Genomic DNA, 27505 nt, shown 5'->3' on the forward strand with positions numbered 1-27505 from the left:
TGTAAGCCAACTAATTTGTCCTACTTCCATAAAGGCAACTAAAGGGGATGCACTTGACTAATGTAATTTTGGAAAAATATTTTACATATATTCTTCCTTTTTAAAAGATCACATGTTTTTCAAGCAAAATGGTTACAATCATTATCATAAAACCCTTAAATATATTTCAATTTCAAAGTATTTACAATCGTTATCACCAATATTGTGGATTATAAGCACAGCAGAACACTAAACTACATGTTTTACTCATCAAAATCACCAATTATTTATGAAAAGCCACATCAAACTTATTTTATTCAAATTCAACAATCATGCTTAGAAAATTATTTTGAGAGATACAGTTCACTCCACTCAATATGTAGTTCAAGCAACTCATACCTTATTACCTTACAATAATAATAGACTTCAAATGTAGAAAAAGAAACATAAGTTCTCTCACTCTCTAAGGAATGATGGAGGAGGCCTGACATACGTGAAGTTGGTAAAAGGGTTGACCTTAGGATCCGAGCTTGGACTGTTTGCTGGAGAATCCAACACAGACATCTCAGTCCAGCACTTGTCGAAATTCGCTATGCACTGCCTTCCCGATATCTCCGGCTTGAAACTCGGCTTCACTTCTCTAGCCTCCAGCTTCTTCCAGTTCATTCCCTTGAACCATTTGTGCCCTTTTATCTCCTCTGCTCCGCTGGCTCCACTGCCAAGTCGTCTCTCTGGCTCTTTTTGCAGCAGCTATATACAATCATTACAAACTCAGAATCAGATTTGAACCTATAATAATAATAATGATGCTTCATACTTACCCCTCTCAGCAAGGCATGAGCTTCGCTAGAAAGAAACTGCGGTAGCTTGATCTTGTCCTTTATAATTTTCTGCTCTATCTTTCCTCTGCTCCCCATAAACGGTGGCTGCAAAAACGACAAAACATGGCATCACACAACAAAACATTTATATTAACCAGGCATGAGTAAGGGCTTTTTACGTTTCCGGTGAGCATCTCGTAGAGAAGAATCCCAACGCTCCACCAATCAGCAGCCTTATCATGACCTTTTCCTCTAACGATCTCAGGTGCCATATACTCAGTAGTCCCACACATGGAGTTTGATCTTTTGTTCTCTTTGAACTCCTTTGCTAAACCAAAGTCAGTTAGCATCACGTGGCCATCAACGTCCATGAGAATGTTCTCGGGTTTGAGATCTCTATGCATTATGCCTTTCTCATGGAGATGGGAAACTGCAGAGATGATCTCTGCAGTGTAGACACGAGCCAACTCCTCTCTATGAAAAACAAAAACATAAAACTAGTCAATACTATACTGAAACTCCAAACATAGTTGAACAAAGAGTTAAACAAAACCTGAAAAGCCCTTGGTGGTAGAGCTGGAAGAATAGATGTCCACCGTTTATAAAGTCAAGCACAAGATAGAGCCTATACTTAGTCTACATAAAAAAAATGGTATGAGCTAAGTTAAACCATTTATGAAGTAAGGAGATAGAAGTAGGATCTTTACCTGAAAAGAGTACTTAAGTTGAACAATGAAAGGATGATCAATTTTTGTAAGAATGTCGCGCTCAGCTTTCATGTATTCAGCATGATTCTTCTCCATAATCTTATCTTTTCTCATGACCTTCATAGCGTATATCTCGGAAGTCTCCTTCATCCTCACCTGGTACACTTTCCCAAACGCACCTTTCCCTACAACCTTCATAACCTCGAAATCATCAAGTCCTACCACGCCAGAGACTTTCACCATATCCACCTTTGAAGATCTCTCACTGTCAGTGTCAGTGTCGTCACCACCAGCACACTCCACCAAGTCAACTGAGTCCTCAGTCTCACGTAAGGTGAGCTTGCTCAGCTTAAAAGAGTGGCTACCGATCGAAGAAGGGCCAACAAAAGAGTGAGACCGAGTGTGGATAACAGCAGGCTCTTCGAAAACAACATCACTCCCGGCGGCCTCTTCAGGGAGTGGACCAAAGACATCAGAGAAGTCAAGCTCAACATCATCTTTCAAGACAGAGTTGGAAGGGCTGAGAGAAAAATACTGCTGTTTGTTGGTTTTGTTGGGGACAGGACGGTGAGAGGAAACCATAACTTACAACTTAAAAAAAAAAACAATACAGAATCTCTGAGGAAGCTTCAAGAGTTCACCAGAGTAGTGAGAGAGAATCTGTTCCCAGGGGGGTTAATGCGGAGAGAACTGACTAATACGAGTGGTGGCAATAGGCAAACCAATAACAAGGAGAAAAAGCGCTTCTTGTTTCCCGATTTTAAGGAAACATTCGATGCTGCAGAAGTGCGCAAATGCCATGAAGGTTTTATAAGCTCTGCAGGTTACATCAAAGTTCCACAAATTCAGAGTCTAAAACATAAACATATCAAAATCTTAAGTACAGCATTATGAAGCTAACTCCCACTAAATCCCAAAAGCCACACAATTTGCGAATTCAGAATCAATATATAACTCTCACAGCTTCAAAGACTAAGACTTTCCCCAGTAAAAAACGAAACCCTCTAAGAAAAAGGAACTGAAAATTTAATAAAATCAGATCTAATCGTTACAAAATTTCAAGCAAATCGAGATCTAGAGAAAAAAACTATGACCTGAAACTCCTGAAACTGTTAAAAACGTTTCGTATCTTCAAAGCAATATACAAATTTTGATAATTTGAATTGACCTAGAAAATCTATCAAGTCAATCAAAGAGAGAGGGGTTGATGATTTACCAGAGAGGATGGCTGGGGAAGGAGACGTGAATCGAAACGAAAGGACAGGAGGAGGATTTTAAGAGAGAAGCATTGTAGATCCAGGGAGAGTACACGTGCCCATATCCTATTGGGAGAAGAACATTAACGAACTAGCTATAAATGTGCGGCGGAGATTTTTTTGTTCTTTTTGTGGTAGTGGACTGGGCCTTCACTAAGCCCACTATAAGATGTTTTATGATTCTGGTTTACGTCGTTTACAGTAATCGAAATACACTTGTGCTGTTCAAAATTTATTTTTCAAAACATATATCATCCTCGATTCAAACATTGCATATTTGCATATACATACACAAAAATGATTATAATTGCCTCATCGGATTGAATTCTGGATCCGATTTAAGTAGGTGTAGACACGGTTCACGCCCGGTTCATGTACATACCGGTTCTAGTATCCACCAAAATTTCTTCGCCAATGTTAACAAAGAGTGGTACGGTAACTACTGCCCCCGTTTCCACTGTAGCCGGCTTTGATCCACCTACATATATCCACCACACCACCCGGTTTAGGACTTGTTTTAATTAAACCAAAATACAATCTCATTTCATATCATTACCACCTTGTGCAGTGTCACCGCGAAGACCAGGATCAACATCAACCACTTTGAGGGTAACCGTATTAGGTAGTTCGAAATCGATAACCTTTGCAAGAATCAAAGATATCATCATCATCGCTTCAACTGTGAAGTATTATCAACTGAGAGACTAAAGTGTGTGTGTTACCTTGTCTTTCCAGTAAAGCAAACTACATTCCATTCCTTCTTTCAGCCATCTCGTCTTGTCGCCCATATCGGATTCGTTGAGACGTGTTTCTTCGTATGTGCTCTGTAGATGAAGATTTTGAACAAGACGAGGAGTATCATTATCATATCATTAATACAACCGTTGTTGTAAGCTAGAAGAAGAAGAGAATGTTATTTTGACATACCAAATCCATGAAAACAAACTGAGACCCGTCTTTGTATGTGAACTGTTTGGTTTCTTTGAATACGTTTGCTTCCTCGACCTGTGTAACATTACAAGTGAATCCAATCACAACTCAAATACCGTGTCATTCGTTAAGAATTCAGATACCAAAACGAAGAAGATGTTTACAGAGATTCCAGCACGAAATGTTCTCTCCACTGTGCTACCATTAACATAGTTCCTGATCTTAGTTCTCACAAAGGCCGCTCCTTTTCCTGGCTTGACATGAAGAAACTCTGCCCATCCAACAAAAAAAAAAAGGAGACACAACTCAAAAGGCTTGTAACTTTGAAAAAAGCACAACCTGTCTGTCTGTGAGCAGGTAACGCTTAATTCTTCATGAACTAGTAAACACTATCTAAAGTTTTCGAATTTAAGTAAAGACCTTTAGTTGCTAAGAATTGAGAAATATAAGAAATTACCAAGTACACGCCAAGGGGCACCATCGACCTCGATGTTGGTTCCGGCTTTGATGTCATTGGCAGACAAAGAGCAGCAAATCCCTACAAAAAAGAAAAAAAAAAGGTCACCAGAATATAAGACAAACTGAACCAATTCCCTATCGAAAGTGATAGTGGAGAGAAACTCGAACCGGAAAATCTGTTGGTTCGAGTAGAAATCCGCACAGAGAGTGCAGATCGGTTCGAGAAAGATAGTGAGAGCGAAGTAGTTGAGTAAGGTATGCAGAGTGAAGGAGACGAAGATACAGAGAAAGCCGCTCTTCCCGCCATTTTTTTCTTCTCTCGCCGGCGAGAAGAAGATAAAGCAGGGGAGCAGCTGTGTCTGAAAAGATAAGATCTCAATGGAAAGGAAGAAGGAAGGTTAAAACCTCAATCACGCACGACCGTGAGGACAGCCAAAAGAAACAAAAAAAAATCAAACCGCAGTTCGGTTTAAACTGAAATACCCGGTTCTTTCTAAGGACTTGCAACCTTATTTGCATCTCTGGAGACCCAACAATACTTTATATTTTCAGATTTACTGCTCCACCATTTGATTTCTCTGATCAAGTTATAACACTAGAAATACAATGTCTTGCTGTTTAATAATATTTTTTTTGCTGTTTAATATTTGAATTGTTTTCTTACCGTCGCTCTCCATCAACAATGCAGCGATAACCTTTCGTCCAAACATGTTGAAGTGCCCTCAAAATATCACGTAGTTCACAATCCAAAGCACTATCAACTCTTCGTCCAACCGCTTGTTGACGCTCCCTTGCATACATCATGATCGTCTCTTATTATCCAGCCAGAAAAGTTGGAGTTGCTGAATTTACATAGAAACCATCTACATTACACTTTATATAGCCTGGTGGGGGACGTTTTCATCTCTTAGCTATTTCCGAAACTCTTACTTGTGATGATCTGACTATTCCATCCGCAATAGAGGATCCAACATCTTTCCATTCCTTAGCATCATTCTTTGCATACAAAAGACACATTTACCAATGGGATGTTTGCCGTTGAATGATTAGTCTATTCCGACTTTTCCGTAATCTCCATAAAATCCATATCGGCAAGTTTTTATAGTGTTGTAACCGCGCCGAATTACTGACCAGAAGACATGCTTCTACTTTCTCCTCCAGTGTAGCATGTGGATTGTCAATGGTAGTATTTACAATTTCTGAAGCTCTCCATATTTGTTTGTACAATCAAAAAATAATTAATCTTCTGTTTCTTCTGCAAGTAAGCACTTCTGCAAGTAAGCACCTCTTACGACTAACATCGCTGGTAACATGTCTTATTATTCCAGTAGCTAAACTTCGAGATAGCAATCTCCACAAGAAATGCTGTAACACTACCGTTTCTTTATTTTTCTTTAACGACAAAAGTGTATTTTTCTTTTTTTGATCAAATACTTGTAAATCTGTTTTTGTCTGAAGAAAAAGTTTCATTATATACAACACAACACACCCCCTCTCTCGACGTTTGGATTCAACATTAGTAAGAAAAACAAACTTTTTTATATTTGGAATCCAGAAAACAAATCAAAGCCAATAAAGAAAAAAGAAAACAAATAAGAGATATGAACAAATCAAAACCCTTCAAGACTAGTTCTCCTACCACTGACCGAAGACAATCTCCTCACCTCTTCCCTACTCATCTCCTCCAGCGACGAACACACTCGCGGCGGAAACACCGGCGGGAACACCACCAAACCCCTTTGCCCCCTCGTAGGCGAAACCGACGGCCTTCTCGCCGGAGGTGACGGCGAGAAGCTCGACCTCGGCGCAGCAGCTGCCACCCCCGGAGTCCAGACAATCGTGTTCAAACTGCTAGATCTTCCCATATGCTTCCTCACCGCGCCCGCCGGCGCGGGCTCTCGCAAGGGGAACCTGCACGAGTACTTCATGTCCTGTATGATCTTGAGCTGATCCACGATGTTTCTCATCGTGGGACGCTCCGACGGCTCAACCTGCAAGCATCTCTGCGCTATATCCGCTATGCTCCTCGCGGCTTTCGCGGGGAAACGACCTTTTAGCTGAGGGTCCATTATGAGCGAGAGTCTGCAGTCGTCCGCTAGAAAAGCTCTGCTCCATTTCACTAGGTTTCTCTCTTCTTTAGGGTACGAGCCGTCCATGTTTTTGCGCCCTGTTAACATCTCGAGTAGAACTATTCCGTAGCTCCACACGTTGCTCTTCGGTGTTAAAACCCCTCTCTCTAGTGTCTCCACCGAGAGATTCGCGAGTGCTGAACTGTTTGAGGTCTCGGTCTCGGGTGCGTGGCCTACGCAACCGTATCCAGATAGCTTGGCGCTGAAATCTTTGTCCACTTGGATATTAGCCGTTGAAAATTCATTGTACATTGCCTGTTCAATACAAGACAAAAGTGATCAGTACACACAACACAAGCAAAATTACATATATGTATATTTACATTTTATAAGATAATTTATTTTTAGTTTAATTATAAAATTATCGCTATGAATTATCAGAATTAAATATATCAAACAAAAGAAATCAAAACAAATTTGTAGATTTATACTAACTTTATTAATTAATTTAATATATGTAGATTAGTTTAGATCGACTTAAACCAATTTTTACCGATTTAGAACTGCTATAATTTGAATTTTCTAAAAAAATAGATTTTAAGAAAATTGTGGTCACAAGTTAGTACTAGTTTTCACGATGTTGATGTGGTTATGTTGTGTGTACCTGAAACGGGCCTTCTTCGTGTAAGAAGGCAAGCCCCTGAGCTGCGCATAGAGCGATCTTCATTCTAGTGTTCCAATCAAGCGGAGGACCATCCGATCTCCCGTGTAGCAAACGGTCCAAGCTTCCGAGAGCAAGCCTCTCGTACACCAACATCCTCGTGTCAGATCCATCTCGTGCGTGATAGCCTACCAATTTACATAGATTCTGGTGTTGCAGCGACGCCAAGGTGTTCACTTCGTTAATGAACTCCCTGATACTCTGTTAGACATAACAATAAATAAATAAATAAATAGTAAGAACACACAAATACACAAAAGGTAAACATAACATAACATAACAAACAAATGTTTTAATTTACCTGAGTTACAACGTGAAGACGCACAACAGTCGCTTCGACTTTCTTTAGGTTCGTAGTAGTCGAAGCAGCAGCAGCCTCGTCACCGAACGAAGCCATATACATAACAGACGAAAGACCTTCGGAGACGCATCTGTCCGTAGCAAACGCGCTACAAGCGGAGACAACTTCATCGTAGGAGAAGCTTCTAACGGATCCGCTAGGTGGCAAAGGCAGAGGTCCGGAGACCGCGGAGGAAGACAGCCTCCCGCTGCTTCCGTTAAACGATTTAAAGCTCCCCCAGTTCTTTAAAGAAGAGCCGGTTCTTGGAGACGGTAGTGGAAGTGGTTGCGGGGTAGGTTCTTTAGTAGAGATGCTGCGTGGGTCTCTCGGTTGCTCGTCTTGCTGCTCCTCGTGGAAAACTCCTCCTCCTGCGAGCAAGTCACGCTCCGCTGTGCCGTGGATGCTCGAAGGAGCTGACATCACTCTCGCCCTGCTGCTGCTGCTGCTCGTATCTCCGTTGCTGGAGTGAACCGGCTTCACTCTGGTTCTGAAACTAGGAGGAGCTGATTGTAGGTTACGGCTCGGAGCTTTAGGTGGCTCGGGTAAAGCGATTGGCTTGCTTGCTTCGAGATCTAACCGCTTCGTCGAAACCGAACCGCCACGTTTCTTCTTGCTTTTCAAAGGGAAACATCCCAACACCATCTTTTTTTTTCAAAATCCTCTAAAGGGCACTTGTAACTGAAGCCTAGACTCACAAGTTCATCTGGAAATGATTCAAAAACACAAACTCTTTTTTAGCAAAACAGAGAGACAGAGATATATACACATTAAAGAAATGGTATTTATAGAAACACAGATCCGTTTCATGCATGTGTTAGATCGATGGAAAACGTGCTCAAATCTTCCGTATATCTCAGTTACTACAACAGATCTCGTGGGTTTAAGAAAACATATGATAGTTCATAGTTTGTTCCTCCTTGTCTAAACCCTAATTTCAATGGAATAAAACAGCTAAAAATATTGTAAAAGATGCAATTAATTAGAATCTTAAGACACGTTTTTCTGATATGTTTAATAGACAACATGACATTAGATTAATCTCCCGGTAAAGACAAGAGACAATAAATCCGGAGGAAATTATACAAAAGCATTATCATTGGCTAAAAACTCAATTCAGATATTATTTTCTACTTTTAAACAGAGTTAATTCGTTAGATCAGAGACTGAAACAAATTATAGTTCGTTGAGAAAACAAAAAAAATCGATCTAGAAACAAATCAAACGCATAGATGAGAGAGTTTTTTTGTTTCAAACCTGGCAGGAGGAACAAGAAGCGAAAACAATTCTTGGGAGACGGAAGGTGAAACTGCGTTGAGGCAGAGAGAGAGAGAAAGAGAGAGATTCAAAGACTGAGTGAAAATGAAATCGGAAATTTCTGAGAAGAAAGGAAACTCATAAGAGGGAATGGTCTGTTTAGGAAAGTGAGAGATATTAGAGAGAGAGAGAGAGATAGAGGTGGGACCCAGATGAGGCAGTGGTCAAAGTTCAAACCAAAACAGATATACAAAGATTTGTAATTAATTTACTTAATCTTAATTCAATTCCTCAGCTAACTATTTTGGAATTTTCTCTCTTTACTTTCTAACTAGTGGTGTATCCGCGCTACGCGCGGATTGTTTGACATTTGTATTATTCAAAATTTGTGAATTATTTTGTTGGTTATTTGTATAATTTGATATGACTATTTTCTTCAAATGGATAGATGGTCAATGATTTCAGTGTTAAATTTCTTGTAAACATGGTTGTATTGAGTAGATTCAGCCATTGTTAGAAATGATTGCATGAAATGTCGGATTCTTAACGACTGCACAACTGTAGAGATGATATTTCATTAGATGTTTCGAAAGAGTTGTTTGAAACTTGATAGCGGAAGAGGTAGTTGTTTATTTTGTGATGGAGGTTTTGATTTATATAAGAGAAATTGCCAAAAATACCATTTTCATAGTACCACTTTTCATGTTTACACTAACCACTTTTACCACTACTTTTAATGAAGAGTTTAGAATTGAAGGTTTAGGATTTAGGGTTTAGATTTAATGTTTTAGGGTTTAAGGTATATAGTTTAGGGTTTAGAGTTGAGGATTTAGGGTTTAGAGTTGAGGATTTAGGGTTTATAGTTAGACTTTAGGGTTTAGGGTTTAGGATATTGAATTTAGGGTATATAGTTTAGGGTTTAGGGTTTAGAGTTGAAGATTTTGGGTTTAGAGTTTAGAATTGGAGGTTTAGTATTTAGAATTTGGGATTAGAATTTTGAAAAGCATATAAATACAAAGATATAAGAGTTTTTACCATTTTAATAAATAAGGTATTTTTGAAAATGTGTCTTTAGTGGTGGTAAAGATGAATAATGGTACCTTGAAAATGGTATTTTTGAAAATTCCCCTTTATATAATCGTATAAAATGTATGTTAATAAGACGGTTCATTTTTGGTCTGGTAGTGTAATTGATTGTGAAATTTTACTTAACTATGGAGGATATTTTGTAATGTGTAGGAGCTATAAATTATTTTGGTATTAACAACGCTCTTCCCATATTAGGATTTAGGAACATTTATTTATTTAGTTTTGGAGGTGAACTTGGTGTTCTGTTTGTGAAAATAATTTATCAATACGTTTTTGTTATTTATTAATTTCCTAAGGATTTTTAATTTGTTTTGTTTGGTGGTTTTAAAAAATATCAAGCACTGTTTTATGCATTTGTATTTAGCTGGGATTTCATATACTATGTGCATGTGACCTAAGAAAGTGCTAGGGAAAACTGAAGCAATAGCAGTACATGTTGTTTGACATTATTTCCCATCAGACGAAGTTTTTATATTTGTTCGTCTGTATACAATAAAAGAAAGTCAGAGATTGTTCATGTCATTGATGTGGCAAACTCTTGGAAGTTTGAGGACTTTTATATTGCAAACATAATGCCTTTTCATAACAATAGATAAATGTTGTAAGAGATCTTTCTTCTCCAGCAAGGATCTGCTTTGATTTACTATTCTCCCAATCAAGGGTATCCATATATTGTTTTTCTTCATCATAGTTGCCTCTGAACATAATATACCATATATATATGTACCATTGTAAAGTCTATGTACCGTTGTCATATAAGCCATCAATGGAACAGTGGAGTTGGTCGAGTCTTTTGTTAGTGTTGTTAAAATAGTAGTATTGTTTCATTTCCTCTTTATCGTGGGCCTCATCGTTCGTTGAAAATCCAAACTTGATCAAATATTATTCGTTTGTGATTTAAAAATTTATGCTAAATTATTTGTTATTGGTTATGTGATTTATATAACATAATAAGAGATTGTTTATGGATTTTATTTAACAATAGACTTAAATAAAAAAAATTCTATTAGAAATACAAAGAAACAAATCTCAAAGAAAACTTAAGATTCTGTATTTAGATTTGAAAATCAGTAAACATTACTTAGACTTGTAAATATATATTGTTTTTTCTAAGAAATAATTAAAATATATATATCGGATTTGCAAACCAATTAAATGGCATAGATGATTAGCACCCTCGAACCAATATATGCAGAGTGAGTCTACTTTGAGATTTTTCCATGGATCCATCTTAACTCTTGAAATATATTAAGAAAACACAAGTTTCAAAGCTTAGCAGCAAACAAAAAGATGTAAAAGTGCGTCTAGGAAATAACAATCATCTGCGACGACATAATATAGCGCTCAAAATCGTAAACCCTTAAGCAGCCTGTTGGCCAGCGAACCTCTTCCTGGCTTCTCGTTTGTCTTAGGGATAGAGACAACATCCATGAAACCAGTAGGGTAGGTCTTGTCAGTCCTGAGTTTCCCATTAACCTGGATATGCCTTTGCACCAAGAAGGAACTCCCTCGACTTATGGGGTCCTAAAGATGGCTTTGGGGCTAGTATTGAACCAATACGACCATGCATTGTCATTCAGACATAAACAAACGGAAGCTTATATAGATTGAGACAAAAACAGAGCATAAGACATACAAATGCACCACCAAGTTTGTCAAGCATCCAATGTTTAGGAGCATTGAGCCTCTTCATATGCTTCCTTAAACCTCTCGCCTGTGTAATAACCGTACGTAAAACATATTTTAGAGCGATACAAATGATACTTCCAGTGATAGATGTTCCATTGAGATCTAAGGACTAATATCCACTAAATGATCCCAACACCAAAGCCTGCTTGTGTTGGAGAAGAATAACCATACTGGACCCAAAAGATACAAATCAGTCACAACTTTCTACAAACGGAAAATAAAAAGGTTGAAAACTTTCCTTCACACAGTGAAACCAAATTGAATAGGACCAGGAACACCGATCAGAACCCATGAAAGAACAGAGATAGAGCTGTCTCTAATATCTTCAGACGAACCCATCATACTCGACTGTCTTGATACCATCCCGTACCAACTCCTTGTGTGTATGAAAGGTCGTAACAGATCATTTTCTGCCTCCTCTGTATCACTCGTCTTTTGGTTCTTGACTATACCCTCTTAATCATAATCTATATATAAAAGCTTCAAGCTTTACTTGTCAGCTAGAAAGAAAAATCCTTTGGACTTTGGAGAGGATTTAGAAACTGTGTTTTTTTGGTAAAAGAAACTGTGTTTTTTTTTGGTAAAAGAAACTGTGTTTTTTTGTTGACGAAATTTGGATAGTAAAGGATTAGGAGACGCCATCTTATATAAAAACGAACGAATTCACTTAAATGATTGAAAACTGAAGTAATGCAGGTGAAAAACGGAAACTGCAAACGATACAAAAACGTTGCCGGGATTTGGTTAGTTCTAAAGGGGCACGGCGATTCACCTCCTCCTTCATCTATTGGAAAACCCATTAATAAGTCATGAGTCGGTATGAAAACAAATTAATGGGCCACTGAGTGTGATAATAATCGAAGCCTACCGAAACGAAGAGAACATTTTAATGATTGAAGAGAGTATGCCACGTGTATGAATTTGCCCCTATGTCGAATGCTGATGTGGAAGGCTGAGAAGCCAGAAAAGTCTACTTTATATATATAGATTGTATTATTCATCTTTTGCCCCTTCACTTTTTGTTTTCTTCTTTATAACCTCGTCACACTCTATACAATATTATATGTTTATTGTCTTTTTACAAAACAAGTATACATTTGATTATATGTAAATATTTTACCTAGAAAATGTTGGGTTATAAAATATATTAATTTACATATATGGCCATTGATACATTATATACATCACAATTATAATTTTTAAATCTTGAGTCTAAAGTCTGTTTTGAATCGATATCTAACACCGACGACATGGACCATTTATATTTTCAAACGAAATTTTCAAATTTTCATTTCTAAATTAATAATTTAAAATACAGAAACTGATAAGGAGGAGGCAAAGTTGTAAAATCAAAGCAAAGCCTAGATTTCCAGTAAAGAGGGCCATCGATTAAAGCGACATCTCAGTCAAACTTGGAAAACTAAAATGATTTGTTTTTGTTCAATAATTAAAATAGGCATGTAAGCATCATCATCTAATTGGGTTTTTGTTTACTGGTCAAATGGGCTAATTAGATAGGTTGTTGACTCTTATATCATAACCGTTCATTTAGATCACACTGAGCCTTATCAACGGTTGACAACCCGTCACGTCTTGCTAAGGTAGGACCCGCTGCCATCGTTTTTGGAAGGTTTCAAATAATAAGTAAAAGGAAAATTTTAGAAAAAGGTTAAGCACACGCGCTGTGCACGCACGCGTGCGTGCGACTGAACTTTTTTATTAACTCAAACAAAATTCAGACAGCCGAGGACACGTGGGTCCTCTCAAACCACTCTCCATCTTTTCACCTCTCCTCTTCTATCTACTTCTAGAATTTACACGATCCATCCCTCGTATTCACAAGTATTTGAAATAGAACCGTAAGTTTTCTTGTAGTAACTTTTGGCTTTCCACATCATATATCCAGGCTTAGGGCTGGGCATTTTATCCGTTAAATTTGATTCGATTCGTTATCCGTTGCTATTCGATTCGAAAATTCCGAATATCCGTAAGCTTTCGAAGCAAAGCAAATACTAAAATTCAATATCCGTCAAAATCGAAGCAAATCACAAATATTAAAATTTTGGGAAGCGAATATCCGATCCGATCCGTCAATATATAAATACATGTATATTTTGATTATATTTAAAGTTTTAAATGTATAAAATTATATAATTATTATTCTAATATATTATTTGATAGATTCTATTCATATTATTACTTATATAAAAGTATTACATAAAAGGAAGAGAAAATATTTACGATAATTATAATTTTTTTTTAAGTTTTGTGTTATTATAATTTTAACTAAGTTTAAAAATTTACAAAATATGAAGATTCATTGCTTTTTTTAATTTTTATCTTTTATATCATGCAAAAAATATATTTTACAAAACAAATTTGTATCAAATTTTTAAGATTATTTATATTAATCAAAACAAATGAGAGATCCGTAAGTATCCGCGAATATCCGCAAATATCTATTTATTTTCCGGATATCCGTTTTTCCGAATATCCGTATTTTTCCGAAGCAAAGCAAATCGAAAAATCAGATATCCGTAACATTCGAAGCAAATCACAAATACCTTCAAAAACCCGAATATCCGATCCGTGCCCAGGCCTATCGAGGCTGCAACTGGTATGACATTTACCTTGCGAAAGTTATTTATCTTTCAAGTCGTAAACTACATTGGATAAATTGGAATAATATTCAACACTAGTATGCACGTTTTTGCTGATTCCATGTTTTAATACTTTTATGGTTTATCTATTTTTTCGGCGTATACTTTTCTCATTATGTAGTAGACTTTTGAAGTTTGTTGGAGTATATAATTATGGTTTGAACGGGGTCGGCTTTACTTTGGATGTTTTTTGAACAAGCCCACATAAAACAATGATTTTCACGTTTGACTAATTATTTTATCACTGGTGGCAAATAAATATTCACTGTTTATACAAAAACTATTCAACTCTAATAATTTCATACTGTGTTAATTGGTCAAATTCTAAACTAGCAAAAATGTTTTCTTTTGTAAGCATTGGTAAACTTTAAGTTCTTGAAGTGGAAATGAAAATTTACGTAGACATGGAATATTGATCATCTTAATCCACGTTCTTTATATTTATCATAACCCAATCATCTCACTGCTGAGATAATGATCATTTGTTTGGATTAATAGAAATGTTTATTGATATTTCGTAAAACAATCGACGATTCATTAATCTTAGATGCAACAAAGCTACATTTAATAAAATAATGGTTCATTAATCATCTAGAAGATGAGTAAGCTATCATTCTCTTTAGCACTCATATCAGGACTCGTCAACTATATATGCGCATACTAATCATTTCTTCGCTTACTCATGTTTTTTCATGTCTATGTTACTGTTTCATGTGCAATATGACTAACGTGATTCTCGGCTTTCTGTTCAGGGCACGAGGAGTTGATGGGCTTTACGCTAGTCCTTAAAGTCCCATGCAAAATATTTTACACTGAGGCCTTAATATAATCAGTGTATCACTACAAAACACCAATCGTGTTAACACAAAATAACTTATTATTAAGCCCATAACTAAAACCAAAACTAATTTCCAAGTTCCACCTCAATTTATCCATCCCGTCCGTAAGTCATTTCCTCAGCGTATGCAGTGAAGAACAACAGTGTGGTGGATACAGTCGTCAATACGCCAATACGGTATATCATGTCTTTTATAAGTTAGGTTTTGGGGTATAAATATTGAATTTGCTATATATGGGTTTACTTTAATGTCCCTGATCTTTTGGAAGGCTGGTTCAGTTCGTTAGTACTTAGAAGCAAAACATAACGAATGTTTTCGCATTCGGTGGAAATTTTAACGTGGAACACTCGACTTTTGTAATCGTCTGTTTAAGTGTTAAATGTAACCGAGGAACGTCGAGAATTGTTGATAATTAGTTTGGTCTCATATCATAGAAAATGCATGTTGATAATTTATTATAACTTTAAAAAAACATAGGAGTGACGATACATCACAAATTAACGTAGCTAGTAGCAAACCATACGTTCTAATTTATTAATGACTTCTTATTTAGTTCTTGTAGTAATAGTAGTAGCTTCCTTGTCTGCTTCTCTCAGTTGATACTGTAAACAAAACGAAAGAAATAATTATAAGTGGTTGAAATTATTGTTTTTATTTACAGCGCTGTTTTTCTAAAGTTTACCTGTCGCAATTGGTGGAAGGGCTGATACTGTAAGGGAGATTCACACCACATTTAGCAGGCAGAGACTGAGCATTGTTGAGGTTGTTAGAAGAGAAAGAGACTCCTCCGATAGCATTCTTGATGCAACGGCAGACGCCCTGACGGTCCACAGGGGTTTGGGCCTGACTGTTGAGCGTTCTGATACCGTTGCAGCAGTTCGTTGGGACGTTTCCGCCTTGCACAACGTAGGAGAGGCAAGGGTAGAGATCTCCAACCACTGCGTTGCAAGACACGGCTGCTTCACCATGGTGAAAAGCAAGAACTAGGAACAAGGCTAGTAAGATAGATCTCATGTTACTTTCTGTTGTTTATCTTTTGTTGTTGGTGTTTGGTTAAAGAACTGTGAGGTCATATATATATATAGATGGATAGAGTTTGGTGTTGGTAGTTGACGAGAGTGATTGCTAGGATAAAAATTAGTTGAGGGTGAATTTAATGTTTACCTTCAACCAATTAAGATCCAACCCTACTGATTCAATTGCATTGTATCTAACAGTTTTGAACATAAATGATGGTCGAACACCTTGATTCAACATTGTATCTAACAGTTTTGAACATAGATTTATTGCTTAGAACACCGTTATGTTTGGTTCCAGGAACAGTAGCTATCCTTAAACTCATGCAGTGGTCCCAAAATTCATGTTGGATTTGTTGGCTCGGCTCTATGGCTTTACCATACGCAATGACTAATTGACTACTAGGGTAACTAAGACTATTGTTTTTTTTTTTTTTGATAAAAGCCATATTTTTTATGTAGCTAGTTTTTTCCATTGTTATTTCACATTTTAGGAAAATAATCAAAATCACTTTGAAAAGTTTACATTATAAGCACAAAGCCATTTCATTTCCAGTCCAGAAGCAATGAGGAACTTGAAAAAGCCATCAAAAGGAACTCTCTGAACAGGAAAAAAAAACATTAAAATTTGATGATACGCCAAAAATACATTTATCTGAACAAGGACGTTCCAGCAGAGAACTTGAGAAAGTTAAACTCAAGCCATCATCTTCCGTTCCCGGATTACGCCTCAAAATACACAACAAGTTCTTCCGAAGGAAAAGTTCCCCCTACTTCTGCGAATCCTGGCTCTTTCAAAAGATCTACAGAGTAACACAAAGATGTTAGAGCTACGACACAGTGACTAACTTGCCCCTCCCTATTTCTATTCCCAACTATCTCTAACTGTCTCCGTATTCTTATCAATCGTTACTGTTATGGTCTCTATATGAATCTACTTAACTAGTATGAACCGAACCTTATGAAGTTTCTCAGCATATAGAAACTCTGTAGTCCCCTTGTTGACTCTTCCCCTCTAGCCATATAAGAAAAATATCTCTAGTGAATCGGTGGTAGAAAACAACCTAACCAGCCAATGACTAAACTAGGACGCATCTATACCATAAGATAATGGTCTCTACATATATTCCTCAGCTGAGTTTAACTGAATGCAGGAGGAGAAACAAATAATACCTGGCAGCAAAGAAACAAGCTTCACCGCTCGATTCTGGCAACTCGGTATCTAATCTTCCGATTATGATTTTCCTGAAACAACCAATCAAAGATGTTATTTCGCTTAGACAACAATCAATGAGAGGACAAGACCAACTGAATCCTTGTCTTTAAAGACAACTTTTTGCAATTTGTAACTTTTGTACCAGTTCAAGTACTCTAGCAGAACTCTTCTCAACCTCCGAAGCCAAGCTCTCGACTTTGGCGAGCATCCTCTCATACATCTCCTCGATCGCGCCCGTATAGCTCGCAGCTTCGGCACCAACCAAACGCTTCAAATCCCCCACTCGAAACCCCTCCGCCAACGCATCCACTTCCTTCTGATCCTTGGCCGCTTCCTTCTTCGCGCTCAGAGACCCTTCGTCCCTGTCCTCGTTCATCATCGCCGAGCTGCTCATCTCGCACAGCAGCGGCGGAAACCGCGACTTCGGGTTAAACGAACCGTAGTGCCCGCGAAACGCCGGTCCGATGTTGACTATACCGATAGATCTCGGTTCTAACCGCCGGCTCGCGGCGCGGAACTGGTACGCGCGGTACTCGTGCGTGTGGATCAGCTGATCATTCAGCGGCGTGGTGAGAAGGACGAACACGGAGGAGGATGAGGAGGCCGTTGAGTTGGGGCTCTCCGAGTTCTCGATCGGTAGCTGAAACCGAGACGAGAGGGAGGACGAGACGGAGAGCTCGCGCATGGAGGGGCGGCTGGCGGTTTTTCTCCGGGCGGAGAACCAGCCGAGGAGGCGGTCCGGAGAGTCGACTCGGAGGGAGTCGATCCGGAGCGAGTCGACTCGGCCGAGGGGGTCGTAGAAGGAGAAGGTTTTTCCGGAGGAGGTGAAGCTCGTCACGGTGGCGACGATTTGATCGGACGAGGAGGAGGAGGAGGGGATCGAGGGGGACGATTGCGCCGGAGAGTCGTCGGATAAGGTAGTGGAGACGATGCGGTGGATTTGGCCGAAGATTAAGCCGTCGACGTCGCCGGGAGAGGAGGACGCTCGTTGAATGAGGGAGGCTAGTGTTGGACCTGGAATCTCGATTTTCTCTAGAGAGAGATCGTCCATGGTGGCGACGAGACGGAGCACACGGAGAGGATGGAAAGATGTGAAGTCACTTTGAAGGACTTGTGTCAGAACAACGTAATGTCTAGATTTGCCGTATACGACGATGTGGTGTCTTGTATTTTGAGGAGGGGCTAGCGTGTCGTTTTCTATCGGAAAAGACGGCAGAGATTCCACATTCTAAGCCCGTTATTGAACCTAAGCCCAATCAACTAGGAAAAAAAATTAAACAAAAATATGGAGGGTCAATTAGTTCCTTAATCCTCTGCTTTGATGTAGCAACTGTGTTGATTAGTGTCTCTATATTATTTTGTTTGCATAAGAAAGTGGTTTACAACTATGAAAACCCAAAAAAGAAGCAAGAAAAAAACTCGTAGTTAGTGAGTGTTGAAAGAGAGGAAAGAGCCAAAAGATGTTGCATCCTTTGCAGTGAAACCAAAGATGGTAGTACTAAGTGTAGTGGCTTCTTCAACAAATGGTACAAAATTAGATCTTTTTAGTGGAGATGACTTTGAGACAACGAATACGAAAAACTCACTGGCTCTTAGAGCACCATTAACTCAAAGACTCATTCAAGGGTTCTTAATAGATTGATGAGAGTTTAGAATTGGAAGAAGTATTATTGACTCTCATCCCCAATATATTACAATATAGATATGCTTATATAGAGCACTAAACCTAATTACTAAGCTAATATGAAATATTAGCTTATAGATAATAATAAGTATCCTATTCTAATATATTGACATATATCTTTATCTTGGATTTGGGTCGATCTTCTAGATCTCCCAATACCCTCCCGCAAGCTCATATGTGGTAACACATATGAGACTGGACAAATCTTCAAAATATGGTAGGAGAAGTAATTCTATTGAACGGCTCTGGATTTGCAACATCGAACTCTTCTTAAGAGTAGTTAATGTAGAGGAAGAAATCGCTTGTTTTGGGGTCACCAAATACTTAGCTTGAGTAGTAGTAGTAGTTGAAGTACGTGCACCTTTATACCATCATGAGCTCATGATTCTTAGTTATGATGGAAGGCTACGTAATAAACCATGCACAAACAGGTGCACCACAAACAGTCTGATGCGTTGAATTTGCAGCGGTTTGTTTGGTGGTGGTAGTAGTTGTGGCCTGTTAAAGCGCCATTAGAAGTGGTTACTTGAAAAGTAAGCAACAACTATTTGTAGTTGTAAAATAGTGCGGAAGTGACGGCCGTGTTGTCGTGAATGAAACAAAGACAGATTTTTTTTTTTAAAAGAAGCTTACGGCTTGATGAAGCTCGATTGCTTGAGTAGAAGTAGAACTTGAACGCTGCTTGATGAAGCGGCTGTAGTAGAAGTAGTAGTGGTGGCGGCTTGATGAAGCGGCTGTAGTAGAAGTAGTAGTGGTGGCGGCTTAATGAAGCGCAACAGTAGACGTAGTAACTCGAAGAGAAAGCAACACTGGCTTTTCCAGCTGCAACTTGCGTAATATAGTAGTGCGGAAGCGACTGCTTGTTGTCGTTAATGGAAACAAAAGGCATGATGTGAATAATACACGATCATGATAGACAAACAACTTGTAGAAGAGAAGAGAGAATTTTTTTTTTTTTTAAAGATCTTTCTGCTCTGATACCATAATAGATTGATGAGAGTTTAGAACTGGAAGAAGTATTATTGACTCTCATCCCCAATATATTACAATATAGATATGCTTATATAGAGAACTAAACCTAATTACTAAGCTAATATGAAATAGGGGAATTTTCAAAAATACCACTTTGAAGGTACCATTATTCATCTTTACCACCACTAAGTACACATTTTCAAAAATACCTTATTTATTAAAATGTTAAAAACTCTTATATCTTTGTTTTTATATGCTTTTCAAAATTTTAATCCAAAATTCTAAATCCTAAACCCCCAATTCTAAACCCTAAACCCTAAATCTTCAACTCTAAACCCTAAACCCTAAACTATATACCCTAAATTCAATATCCTAAACCCTAAACCCTGAAACCTCAACTATAAACCCTAAATCCTCAACTCTAAACCCTAAACTTTATACCCTAAACCCTAAAACATCAAATCTAAACCCTAAAACATAAAATCTAAACCCTAAATCCTAAACGTTCAAATCTAAACCCTTCATTAAAAGTAGTGGTAAAAGTGGTTAGTGTAAACATGAAAAGTGGTACTATGAAAATGGTATTTTTGGCAATTTCTCTATGAAATATTACATTATAGATAATAATAAGTATCCTATTATAATATATTGACATATATCTTTATCTTGGATTTGGGTCGATCTTCTAGATCTCCCAATAATTTTTAATTTTTTCTAATACTTTTAAATTGTAAAAGTAAATTAAGAGACAACACCAAAAAACCGCGATAATGATGTTCTTATATCTCTTGAACCTCCACAATCAAGTAGAGTCTCGTAGCAAAACTAGATAATTTCATCGTTTTAATCGACATATTATCATATAATAACTGTGAAAGCACTATATCAACTTCAATTCTACACTCGCACAATCAGATGGTACAACAACCCTACTCAAATGGATTTGGACCAGTCCATCAAGAGCAATCTTTTTATGGACAAGGGTCATCTCACCCTGTCTAGAGACTAGAATCTCCAAATTAACCAACCCTTTTTGCATGCCTTTAGCCCACCCGCTTTTCCTCAGTAAGGTGCTCAGCTACTATTTATAACCGAATACATTTTCTTGAGCTAAGTAAAACTCAATAACTGGTTTGTTGCATTAAGGTGGACAAAACAATAATGTTTTAGCATTACCTCCACCACAATGGGAAGCTCAGTCTCCAATCTCTAGCCCCTCAATAGTCTCCTACTCATCAGACGCAAGTGACTCAAGTGGTCATCACTACTCGTCAACCGCTCGGTTACAACCCTCAAGGTGGCTCCCCTCACGCTACCCGCCACAACAATAACATGTTTGGTATGTTTCTCCTTCCAGTGACAGGAGGCCACATGCCACCCTTTGGCTAAACCCAAACCTCACAAACAACCATCATATAGAATCTTGTAAACCAACAATTGTACAGAATATCATTGCAAGAGAATGGAACCTGAATCCATACCAAGTTTCTTATCTTAATCATCGTCAACCAATGAACAAGAAACCAGAAGACAAGTTGTTTGGAGATAAAAAGAGCCGGTAGCATGTAAAATCCCAATTTTTTTTTTAACCTTTTTACATTAGAATTTCCAAGTTTGTACTGTTGACTTTCATAAAATTTTACTGTTGACTTTTGTCGCCAAGTGAATAATCTTTATTTAAATATAAAGTCTCCGTCGAGGTTTAAGATTTCGTCTCCGTCGTCTTCATCAATGGAGGAAGCCAACGACTCGGTTTCACTCACTCTCCACACTCTAGCTTCAATTAGGTCACTCATCATCAACGCCGACACTTCCGTCTCTGTGATCTCCTCAGTGTTCGACTTCCTTACCGGTCTTCTCATCCGAGACGACTCGCCGATTCTCCACCACGTCCTCAAGCTCCTCTCCGATCTCTCCCTTTATCGAAACGAATTAGCACCACAGATCTCCGACTCCATCCTATCCAACTTTCTCCGCCTTCGAAACTCCGATGACAATAACAGCCACGGACGCGTCGCCGCGGAATCGCTCGCCGTGCTCGCGTCGTTATCCGAACGAAACCCTAGCGCCGCCGCGTTTTCCGGAATCGACGGAGAGGCGTTCGCGTCGATCTGCCTCGGAGCGCCCGTGTCTCCTCGGATGTGGATGATTAGGAACGCGGAGAGGTTCCGCGTCCCGTCGTCGGTGCTCTTCACGTTGTTCTTCGGGTTTACGAAGGATCCGTATCCGTGTATCAGAGAAGCAGCTCTTGATGGATTGGTTTATGTATGCGAGGAGGCTGGTGGTTTCGTCGGTCACGTGCATGCCGTGCAAGGTTGCTATGCACGTGCTGTTGAGCTTCTAGACGATGCTGAAGATAGCGTCAGATCTTCTGCAGTTCGTGCCGTAAGTTCTTTTTTTGTTGTTTTGTTTGTTTGATTGATTGATGAAATAGCGTTTTGAAATAATTGTTGTGAGCTTTGAAATATCTGAATTTTTCAGGTTAGTGTGTGGGGCAAAGTGTTGATAGCATCTAAGGAAGAGAGTAACAGAAGAGAGTGTAGGGATGCTGTGTTTCTCCAGGTAACTAGCTCTCCTCTCTGGGTATTGTATTTGTAATTTAGGATACTGAAGTAGGCTACCTAACAACTTCTGTGGCTAAGTGTTTATAAGATTGTTTGCTCAGTGATTTTGAGGAACTAAAATAACCAAATGGCTGATGTTTTTCTTTATAAACGTGCATTCAGCTTTGTTCTGTTGTGAGAGATATGAGTGTAGACGTGAGGGTTGAGGTCTTCAAGGCATTTGGGGTCATGAGAACTGCATCAGAAAGCATTATACTGCAAACACTTTCTAAAAAAGTTTTGAGAGCGGGAAAAGGGAAGAAACCGCAGGATCATCTTTTGAATGAGTCTGCTGATGCCGCTGCTGCAGCTGGGGTTTTCATCCATGGTTTTGAAGATGAGTTCTACGAGGTACACATATGATGGTTTTTTTCTTTCTTGTTTTGTTTGTCACAAAGCAAACCTGTTGAGTTGGCTCTATTAAAAAAATTGCCAGTTGAGGTTTTGTTGTTTCTGGACGGACTTACATATACGGCTTTTGCATGTGTCATTGTGAAGGTACGGGAAGCTGCGGTTGACTCTTTCCACTCCCTCTCAGTAAATTCTGTCGAATTCCCAGATGAAGCTGTGTGTCTATTGATGGATATGCTATACGATGACTATATGGTTGTCAGGTTGAAAGCTTTAGAGGCATTGCATCATATAGCAGACATGGGGAACTTGAAGATACAGGAAACTTATATGCCCGCCGTAAGTCACCATATCCTTTCTGCCTTTTTTTTTACTATAGAGCTGGTGGTAAAAGCTAATGAGAATGCAAATGCAATACTTCATTAGATTCGTGTCTTGCCTTAAGTGATTTGCACTATGCTAACATGGATGGCGTCTGCCAGTCTACCTCCAAGTACTGTCACTTGGTACTCTTTGGCTATTTCTTTGCTGTGAGTCTTGATAAAGAGCGGCTACTTGACTATGCAGTTTTTGGATGCTATTGTTGATACTTCTGAGAACATCAGACTCACGGCTAGAAACATTCTTAAATTGGCAAAGCTGCCTGATCTGAAGCTGGTCAACAAAGGTGTTGATGGTGTCCTAAAAAGTTTAGAGATATATCCACAGGTTGGTATACTTACCTACAAAAATCAATTAGCTTCTGTTTCCATTAATTATTTTTCTTCTTCTTTTGAATCTCTTTTCTCGTTGTTTCATCCTAGGACGAACCTGATATCTTGTCCACTCTGTTCCTTTTAGGACAAAACCATTCAAATTTCGTAGTCAATATAATCAAGAGATTTCGTGAAAAGGTAAGCAAGCTATTTTTCCACCCTTTTCGGACTTGTTAATTATAGGCGTACTCATCATTTCTTTGCTTACTCTTCCATGCTCTTCAGTTGGAGACAGATTCTGGAAATAAAAGTGAATTCAACAGCCAACAGGTATCTGCGTTTCTGGTGTTCATAATCTCAGCTCCTCTCTCAAGCAAACAAAGCATCACCTCCATACCGCCTTTGGCCTTTTCATATTCGCTTGCAATGCTGGGAAAATTCTCTTGTGGACTTCATGATATGATGGACCAGGATACTCTTCTGGCTTACTTGGCTCATTGCATTACTCTTTCTGCTTCTTCGGGTAAAGAATTCAGTAAAGCAGATATGTTTTTAAATGCATATAGGCGCAGTAATGCAGATCATAGTGGAAGCCCCGTCCTACCACCAAGCAAGGATATACCTGCTGAGAGCAAACCCATGGCTTCAATAGCAGAACTGGAGATTGTAAATCCAGCACTGAAGTCTGTTGACCATATACTGTTGAAAGTAAAGGCTGCCTGGTTATTATTACAATCAGAATGCTCTAAAGAAGCATTCCGAGCGTTAAGGTTTTACAGCTTGCGATCCCTCGGTTTCCAGCGTGTTATGTTACTGTTTCATGTGTATTCTAAGTTTCTAACTAACGTGTTTTTTCTGACTTCTTGCCCAGGGCATGCAAACAGGAGTTAGCAACTTTGACAGCCAATTCTTCAATCTCCAATGGTGCATTAGAATTTATGTCTCAGTACGTTCACGTAATCGAACTTCTCGCTCAGGTATGGCCTCATTTCGAAAACTCAAGACACACCAGCACATGTAGATCTGTAGAACTGGAACTGCTGATGGAAGAGTTAGAGATAAAACTGATGGAGATAAGGTGTAGATTCACAGGTCTGTCTACGGAGGTGTCACTTGTAATGGAGCTAGTAATTTTAGGTTGCTTGTTAAGGCTATATAAATTTGAGATATGCTGCCGGCTTAACTGCAAGAAGAAGCTATCTGCAACAGTATCTCAACTAAAGCTCCACCATGAACAACAATGCACCAAACCATCAGATTTTGTAACTGAAACTGATAACTCATTGCAAGAAATTGGGAGCTCTGCTGATATAAGTTCCGTAAGACTGCTTGATCTCATCAAGAAATTCAATTGCTTCTCCCCGGAACAGTTTACCCTCTCTTGTAATCTGAAGTGTGTCAGTGCAGAGCTCGAGGTTCCTGGTAATGGTCCTTACAGTCCAATTTCATTTGTGGCTGGACTACCAGTGGCTATACCGTGCGAGATCAAGCTGCTCGATGTGCCAAGGGATGCGCGTTTGTGGCTGAGAATATCTACAAGTGATGACACTTGCCAGTTTGTGTACTTTGACCCAAACCTATACAGTGGAGATGAAAGAGAGAAGAGGTTCATGTTTACTGCAGTAACTTGCATGACCCCGAGAGCTGTTGTGTTCACATTGCGGGTCTCAATAGGCATAGAGTGTTTATTCGAAGATGTTTGTTGCAGAAAACATCGTTACGGACCGAAGCATCCAGTGGCTTATTTGTGTAAGGAAAGAGAAGTTCACTTCTCCCTTGTGTACAGAACCAAAGCTCTCTAGTAATTCTCTATCTTTCTAAAATGTTTTAAGTTGCAAAACAAAACGAGAAGAGCGAAAATAATACTATTTTTGTCTTAACATAAGTGAGCTCTCACCAGTAGTCACTACAAGAACAAGAGCCGTTTGTAAAACAATGAAACCTATTATTATCTCTAACAATAATCTCTCTTCTCGTGATCTTCGATATCAACTTCATTACTTCATGACAATCTCCGCACACTCTTAGATTCTTCACCACTCGAATCACTTCGCCATCTACCGTACTGATCAACCCCAACGCAACCGCAAGCTTCTCGCTGTGATACCCCAACACCGTCTCCTTTTCTTCTTCTTCAACGTCGAACATAACACACTCTGTTGTCGGAACAAAACCCATAAGCCTCATTTCATTACCCAAATCTTCTAGCTTTGCATATATCTTGTCGCTCAGAGGATGAGACTTATCATCAGCGAGAAACTCGTGCACCTTCCCTTCCAGTTCGATCCAACTCCATCCAGGAAGCTTCTTCATACCCTTCTTGTTCATCTCCGCTCTCACTTCAGCCGCTTCGTCCCATCTGCCATTAACCGAGTATATGTTGGATAACTGAACGTAGTTTCCTGCATTCCACGGCTCAAGAGCGATGAGTTCTTTCAGAACACGTTCAGCTAACCGAGTTTCTTTGACCAGTCTGCATCCTGTCAGCAACGCTCCCCAGATGATCGCGTTTGGCTTCATTGGCATATCGCAGATCAACCGGTACGCGTCGCCTAGCTGTCCTGCTCTGCCCCAAAGATCCACCATGCAACCATAGTGCTCAACCGTGCGTTTCAACGAGTAAACAGAGCTTATTGAGTTGAAAAACCGAAGCCCGTCCTGGATTAGCCCTGCGTGAACACACCCACATAACAGTCCAAGAAACGTGTACCCATCAGGTGAGATACCCAACTTCTCTGTTTGTCCAAAAACCGCAAAAGACAGCTTGACATGGCCGTTTTTGGCCAGACCAGTAATCGCAGTGTTCATGATAACTCTATCCTTCTCCTTCATATCTTTAAACACTTGAAAACCCCGAGACATTGCCCCGCACTTCGCATACATGTCGATCAACGCATTGCCCATAACAATATTGGTCAAGAACTCATCCCTATCAATCAAACCACTTCCCCATTCGCCTAAATCAAGCGCTCCAAGGCTTGCACAAGAAGAAAGAAAGCCGACAATAGAGTATCGATCCGGTTTCATATCTTCCCTCAACATCTGGTGGAACAACTCCACACCTTCCTTCGGGAGGCTGTTCGAAGCATACCCTTGTATCATAGTGCTCCAAGTTACTATATCTTTCTCCCCCATCGAGTCGAACACACAACGTGCTTTCTCCATCTTCCCACGCTTCGCGTAGAGATTAACGAGCGTAGTGTTCACATACGAGTTCTTCTGCATCTCAATCTCTTCCACGAGATCAGCAATCCACTCCGCGCTGTCGAGATCCCCTACCTGAACACAAGCAGACAAAACCCGAACGACGGAGTAGCTATCAGGCCTCACGCCCATCTCCACCATCTTCTTGAACAAACCAATCGCATCACTATGCTTCCCGGAAGCAATACACCCACTGAAAAACGCTGTCCAAGAAACAATAGTTCTCTCAGGAATTTCATCGAACACCTTCCGCGCATCATCGACACGACCAGAGCCAGAGTACAGAGAGAGAAGGCTCGTCATAGCGCCTGCGTCGCGGTTAAACCCGCATTTCACAACGAGAGGATGGAGCTCGATCCCGAGCTGGAGATTCTGGGATCTAGCGCACGCCTTGAGGACGAAAGGGAAAGTGAAACCGTGGAGGGAGGAGAGGGCGTGGTGGTGTTGTCTGCGGACGGAGAGGAAGAGGTCGAGCGTCTCGCGGAAGAGGTTGTTGTTGACGAAGCCGTTGATGAGAGTGTTGTAGAGGAAGACGTTTGGGAACTGGGTGTGGGAGAAGAGGAGGAAGGAGTAGTGGTTCTCGCGGAAGGAGAGAGTTCGCTTGAGGAGGAGGTTGAAGAGGTAAGAAGAAGTGTCGTCATGGTTGAGAGCGTGGTGGATGAGAGATGCGTGGATCTGTTTCAGGTGGTGGAAGGTGGATGCGACGGAGATTAGGGTTTTGATGTGATGAAGTTTGGATGGTGATGAGACGGTGGCGATGCTCATGGCCAACGTCAAACCTTTAATTTTTCTTCTCGTCTCCCGCCAATTAATATGAGTCTTCAAACGGACAGTACTACAAGATTTTATTTTTAATATTAGTAATATTTAATGGAATCGGAAGCGGATAAAAAAAAACGGAAACGTTGAAAACATAGAATCATTATTTTATAGATTTTTAGGAATCGAAAA

General features: G+C 39.4%; 7 protein-coding genes and 1 long non-coding RNA gene across 8 annotated transcripts; 1 reads left to right on the forward strand and 7 right to left on the reverse strand.

The window, feature by feature from the left end:
- Window positions 1-262: 262 nt before the first annotated feature.
- On the reverse strand, window positions 263-2859 carry LOC108861555 (serine/threonine-protein kinase AtPK1/AtPK6). Its single transcript, XM_018635448.2, has 6 exons — window positions 2724-2859; window positions 1508-2324; window positions 1354-1436; window positions 980-1274; window positions 801-905; window positions 263-729 (listed from the first exon to the last, which is right to left on the reverse strand). Exons 2-6 carry the CDS (start codon window positions 2087-2089, stop codon window positions 436-438), a joined length of 1359 nt encoding a protein of 452 aa, XP_018490950.2. The 5' UTR covers window positions 2090-2324; window positions 2724-2859; the 3' UTR covers window positions 263-435.
- Window positions 2860-2985: 126 nt separating this feature from the next.
- LOC108861557 (uncharacterized) lies at window positions 2986-4589 on the reverse strand. The gene is made up of 7 exons (XM_018635450.2): window positions 4321-4589; window positions 4151-4231; window positions 3858-3964; window positions 3691-3768; window positions 3486-3587; window positions 3323-3404; window positions 2986-3241 (listed from the first exon to the last, which is right to left on the reverse strand). The coding sequence occupies exons 1-7, from the start codon at window positions 4457-4459 to the stop codon at window positions 3123-3125; spliced, it is 708 nt and encodes a 235-aa protein (XP_018490952.1). The 5' UTR covers window positions 4460-4589; the 3' UTR covers window positions 2986-3122.
- Window positions 4590-5668: 1079 nt separating this feature from the next.
- Window positions 5669-8696, reverse strand: LOC108863154 (probable serine/threonine-protein kinase PBL1). Its single transcript, XM_018637481.2, has 4 exons — window positions 8537-8696; window positions 7244-7985; window positions 6886-7143; window positions 5669-6536 (listed from the first exon to the last, which is right to left on the reverse strand). The coding sequence occupies exons 2-4, from the start codon at window positions 7922-7924 to the stop codon at window positions 5763-5765; spliced, it is 1713 nt and encodes a 570-aa protein (XP_018492983.1). The 5' UTR covers window positions 7925-7985; window positions 8537-8696; the 3' UTR covers window positions 5669-5762.
- Window positions 8697-10850: 2154 nt separating this feature from the next.
- Window positions 10851-12139, reverse strand: LOC130512579 (uncharacterized). The gene is made up of 2 exons (XR_008946140.1): window positions 11262-12139; window positions 10851-11167 (listed from the first exon to the last, which is right to left on the reverse strand). It is a non-coding gene; the product is annotated as an uncharacterized LOC130512579 (long non-coding RNA).
- A 3105-nt stretch (window positions 12140-15244) lies between these two features.
- Window positions 15245-15877, reverse strand: LOC108805261 (non-specific lipid-transfer protein 6). Its single transcript, XM_018577260.2, has 2 exons — window positions 15496-15877; window positions 15245-15415 (listed from the first exon to the last, which is right to left on the reverse strand). Exons 1-2 carry the CDS (start codon window positions 15825-15827, stop codon window positions 15406-15408), a joined length of 342 nt encoding a protein of 113 aa, XP_018432762.1. The 5' UTR covers window positions 15828-15877; the 3' UTR covers window positions 15245-15405.
- Window positions 15878-16328: 451 nt separating this feature from the next.
- On the reverse strand, window positions 16329-18205 carry LOC108805260 (uncharacterized). The gene is made up of 3 exons (XM_018577259.2): window positions 17188-18205; window positions 17003-17074; window positions 16329-16632 (listed from the first exon to the last, which is right to left on the reverse strand). Exons 1-2 carry the CDS (start codon window positions 18094-18096, stop codon window positions 17024-17026), a joined length of 960 nt encoding a protein of 319 aa, XP_018432761.1. The 5' UTR covers window positions 18097-18205; the 3' UTR covers window positions 16329-16632; window positions 17003-17023.
- A 3136-nt stretch (window positions 18206-21341) lies between these two features.
- Window positions 21342-25252, forward strand: LOC108863294 (protein SIEL). Its single transcript, XM_018637671.2, has 8 exons — window positions 21342-22086; window positions 22183-22263; window positions 22428-22655; window positions 22803-22994; window positions 23223-23363; window positions 23459-23548; window positions 23636-24120; window positions 24222-25252. Exons 1-8 carry the CDS (start codon window positions 21433-21435, stop codon window positions 25150-25152), a joined length of 2802 nt encoding a protein of 933 aa, XP_018493173.1. The 5' UTR covers window positions 21342-21432; the 3' UTR covers window positions 25153-25252.
- On the reverse strand, window positions 25201-27387 carry LOC108863295 (putative pentatricopeptide repeat-containing protein At3g08820). Its single transcript, XM_018637672.2, has one exon. The coding sequence runs from the start codon at window positions 27317-27319 to the stop codon at window positions 25244-25246; it is 2076 nt and encodes a 691-aa protein (XP_018493174.2). The 5' UTR covers window positions 27320-27387; the 3' UTR covers window positions 25201-25243.
- Between the last annotated feature and the right edge of the window lie 118 nt (window positions 27388-27505).

Source organism: Raphanus sativus, chromosome 5 (assembly GCF_000801105.2).
Source record: "Raphanus sativus cultivar WK10039 chromosome 5, ASM80110v3, whole genome shotgun sequence".
In the NCBI taxonomy this organism is placed as follows: Eukaryota; Viridiplantae; Streptophyta; class Magnoliopsida; order Brassicales; family Brassicaceae; genus Raphanus; species Raphanus sativus.

What these genes read in the sequence shown, in the direction of transcription:
- LOC108861555 (XM_018635448.2), bottom strand. Translation starts at nt 2,089, where the DNA reads ATGGTTTCCTCTCACCGTCCTGTCCCCAACAAAACCAACAAACAGCAG. An exon ending in TACCACCAAGGGCTTTTCAG is followed by an intron (nt 1,275 to 1,353) that starts GTTTTGTTTAAC and finishes TGTTTTTCATAG; the next exon opens with AGAGGAGTTGGCTCGTGTCT. An exon ending in CTCATGCCTTGCTGAGAGGG is followed by an intron (nt 730 to 800) that starts GTAAGTATGAAG and finishes GATTGTATATAG; the next exon opens with CTGCTGCAAAAAGAGCCAGA.
- LOC108861557 (XM_018635450.2), bottom strand. Translation starts at nt 4,459, where the DNA reads ATGGCGGGAAGAGCGGCTTTCTCTGTATCTTCGTCTCCTTCACTCTGC. An exon ending in TGCCCCTTGGCGTGTACTTG is followed by an intron (nt 3,965 to 4,150) that starts GTAATTTCTTAT and finishes TTGGATGGGCAG; the next exon opens with AGTTTCTTCATGTCAAGCCA. An exon ending in CATTTCGTGCTGGAATCTCT is followed by an intron (nt 3,769 to 3,857) that starts GTAAACATCTTC and finishes AATGTTACACAG; the next exon opens with GTCGAGGAAGCAAACGTATT.
- LOC108863154 (XM_018637481.2), bottom strand. Translation starts at nt 7,924, where the DNA reads ATGGTGTTGGGATGTTTCCCTTTGAAAAGCAAGAAGAAACGTGGCGGT. An exon ending in GTCTTCACGTTGTAACTCAG is followed by an intron (nt 7,144 to 7,243) that starts GTAAATTAAAAC and finishes TATGTCTAACAG; the next exon opens with AGTATCAGGGAGTTCATTAA. An exon ending in ACGAAGAAGGCCCGTTTCAG is followed by an intron (nt 6,537 to 6,885) that starts GTACACACAACA and finishes TGTATTGAACAG; the next exon opens with GCAATGTACAATGAATTTTC.
- LOC108805261 (XM_018577260.2), bottom strand. Translation starts at nt 15,827, where the DNA reads ATGAGATCTATCTTACTAGCCTTGTTCCTAGTTCTTGCTTTTCACCAT.
- LOC108805260 (XM_018577259.2), bottom strand. Translation starts at nt 18,096, where the DNA reads ATGGACGATCTCTCTCTAGAGAAAATCGAGATTCCAGGTCCAACACTA. An exon ending in CTGCTAGAGTACTTGAACTG is followed by an intron (nt 17,075 to 17,187) that starts GTACAAAAGTTA and finishes TGGTTGTTTCAG; the next exon opens with GAAAATCATAATCGGAAGAT.
- LOC108863294 (XM_018637671.2), top strand. Translation starts at nt 21,433, where the DNA reads ATGGAGGAAGCCAACGACTCGGTTTCACTCACTCTCCACACTCTAGCT. An exon ending in GTTTAGAGATATATCCACAG is followed by an intron (nt 23,364 to 23,458) that starts GTTGGTATACTT and finishes GTTTCATCCTAG; the next exon opens with GACGAACCTGATATCTTGTC. An exon ending in GAAGCATTCCGAGCGTTAAG is followed by an intron (nt 24,121 to 24,221) that starts GTTTTACAGCTT and finishes CTTCTTGCCCAG; the next exon opens with GGCATGCAAACAGGAGTTAG.
- LOC108863295 (XM_018637672.2), bottom strand. Translation starts at nt 27,319, where the DNA reads ATGAGCATCGCCACCGTCTCATCACCATCCAAACTTCATCACATCAAA.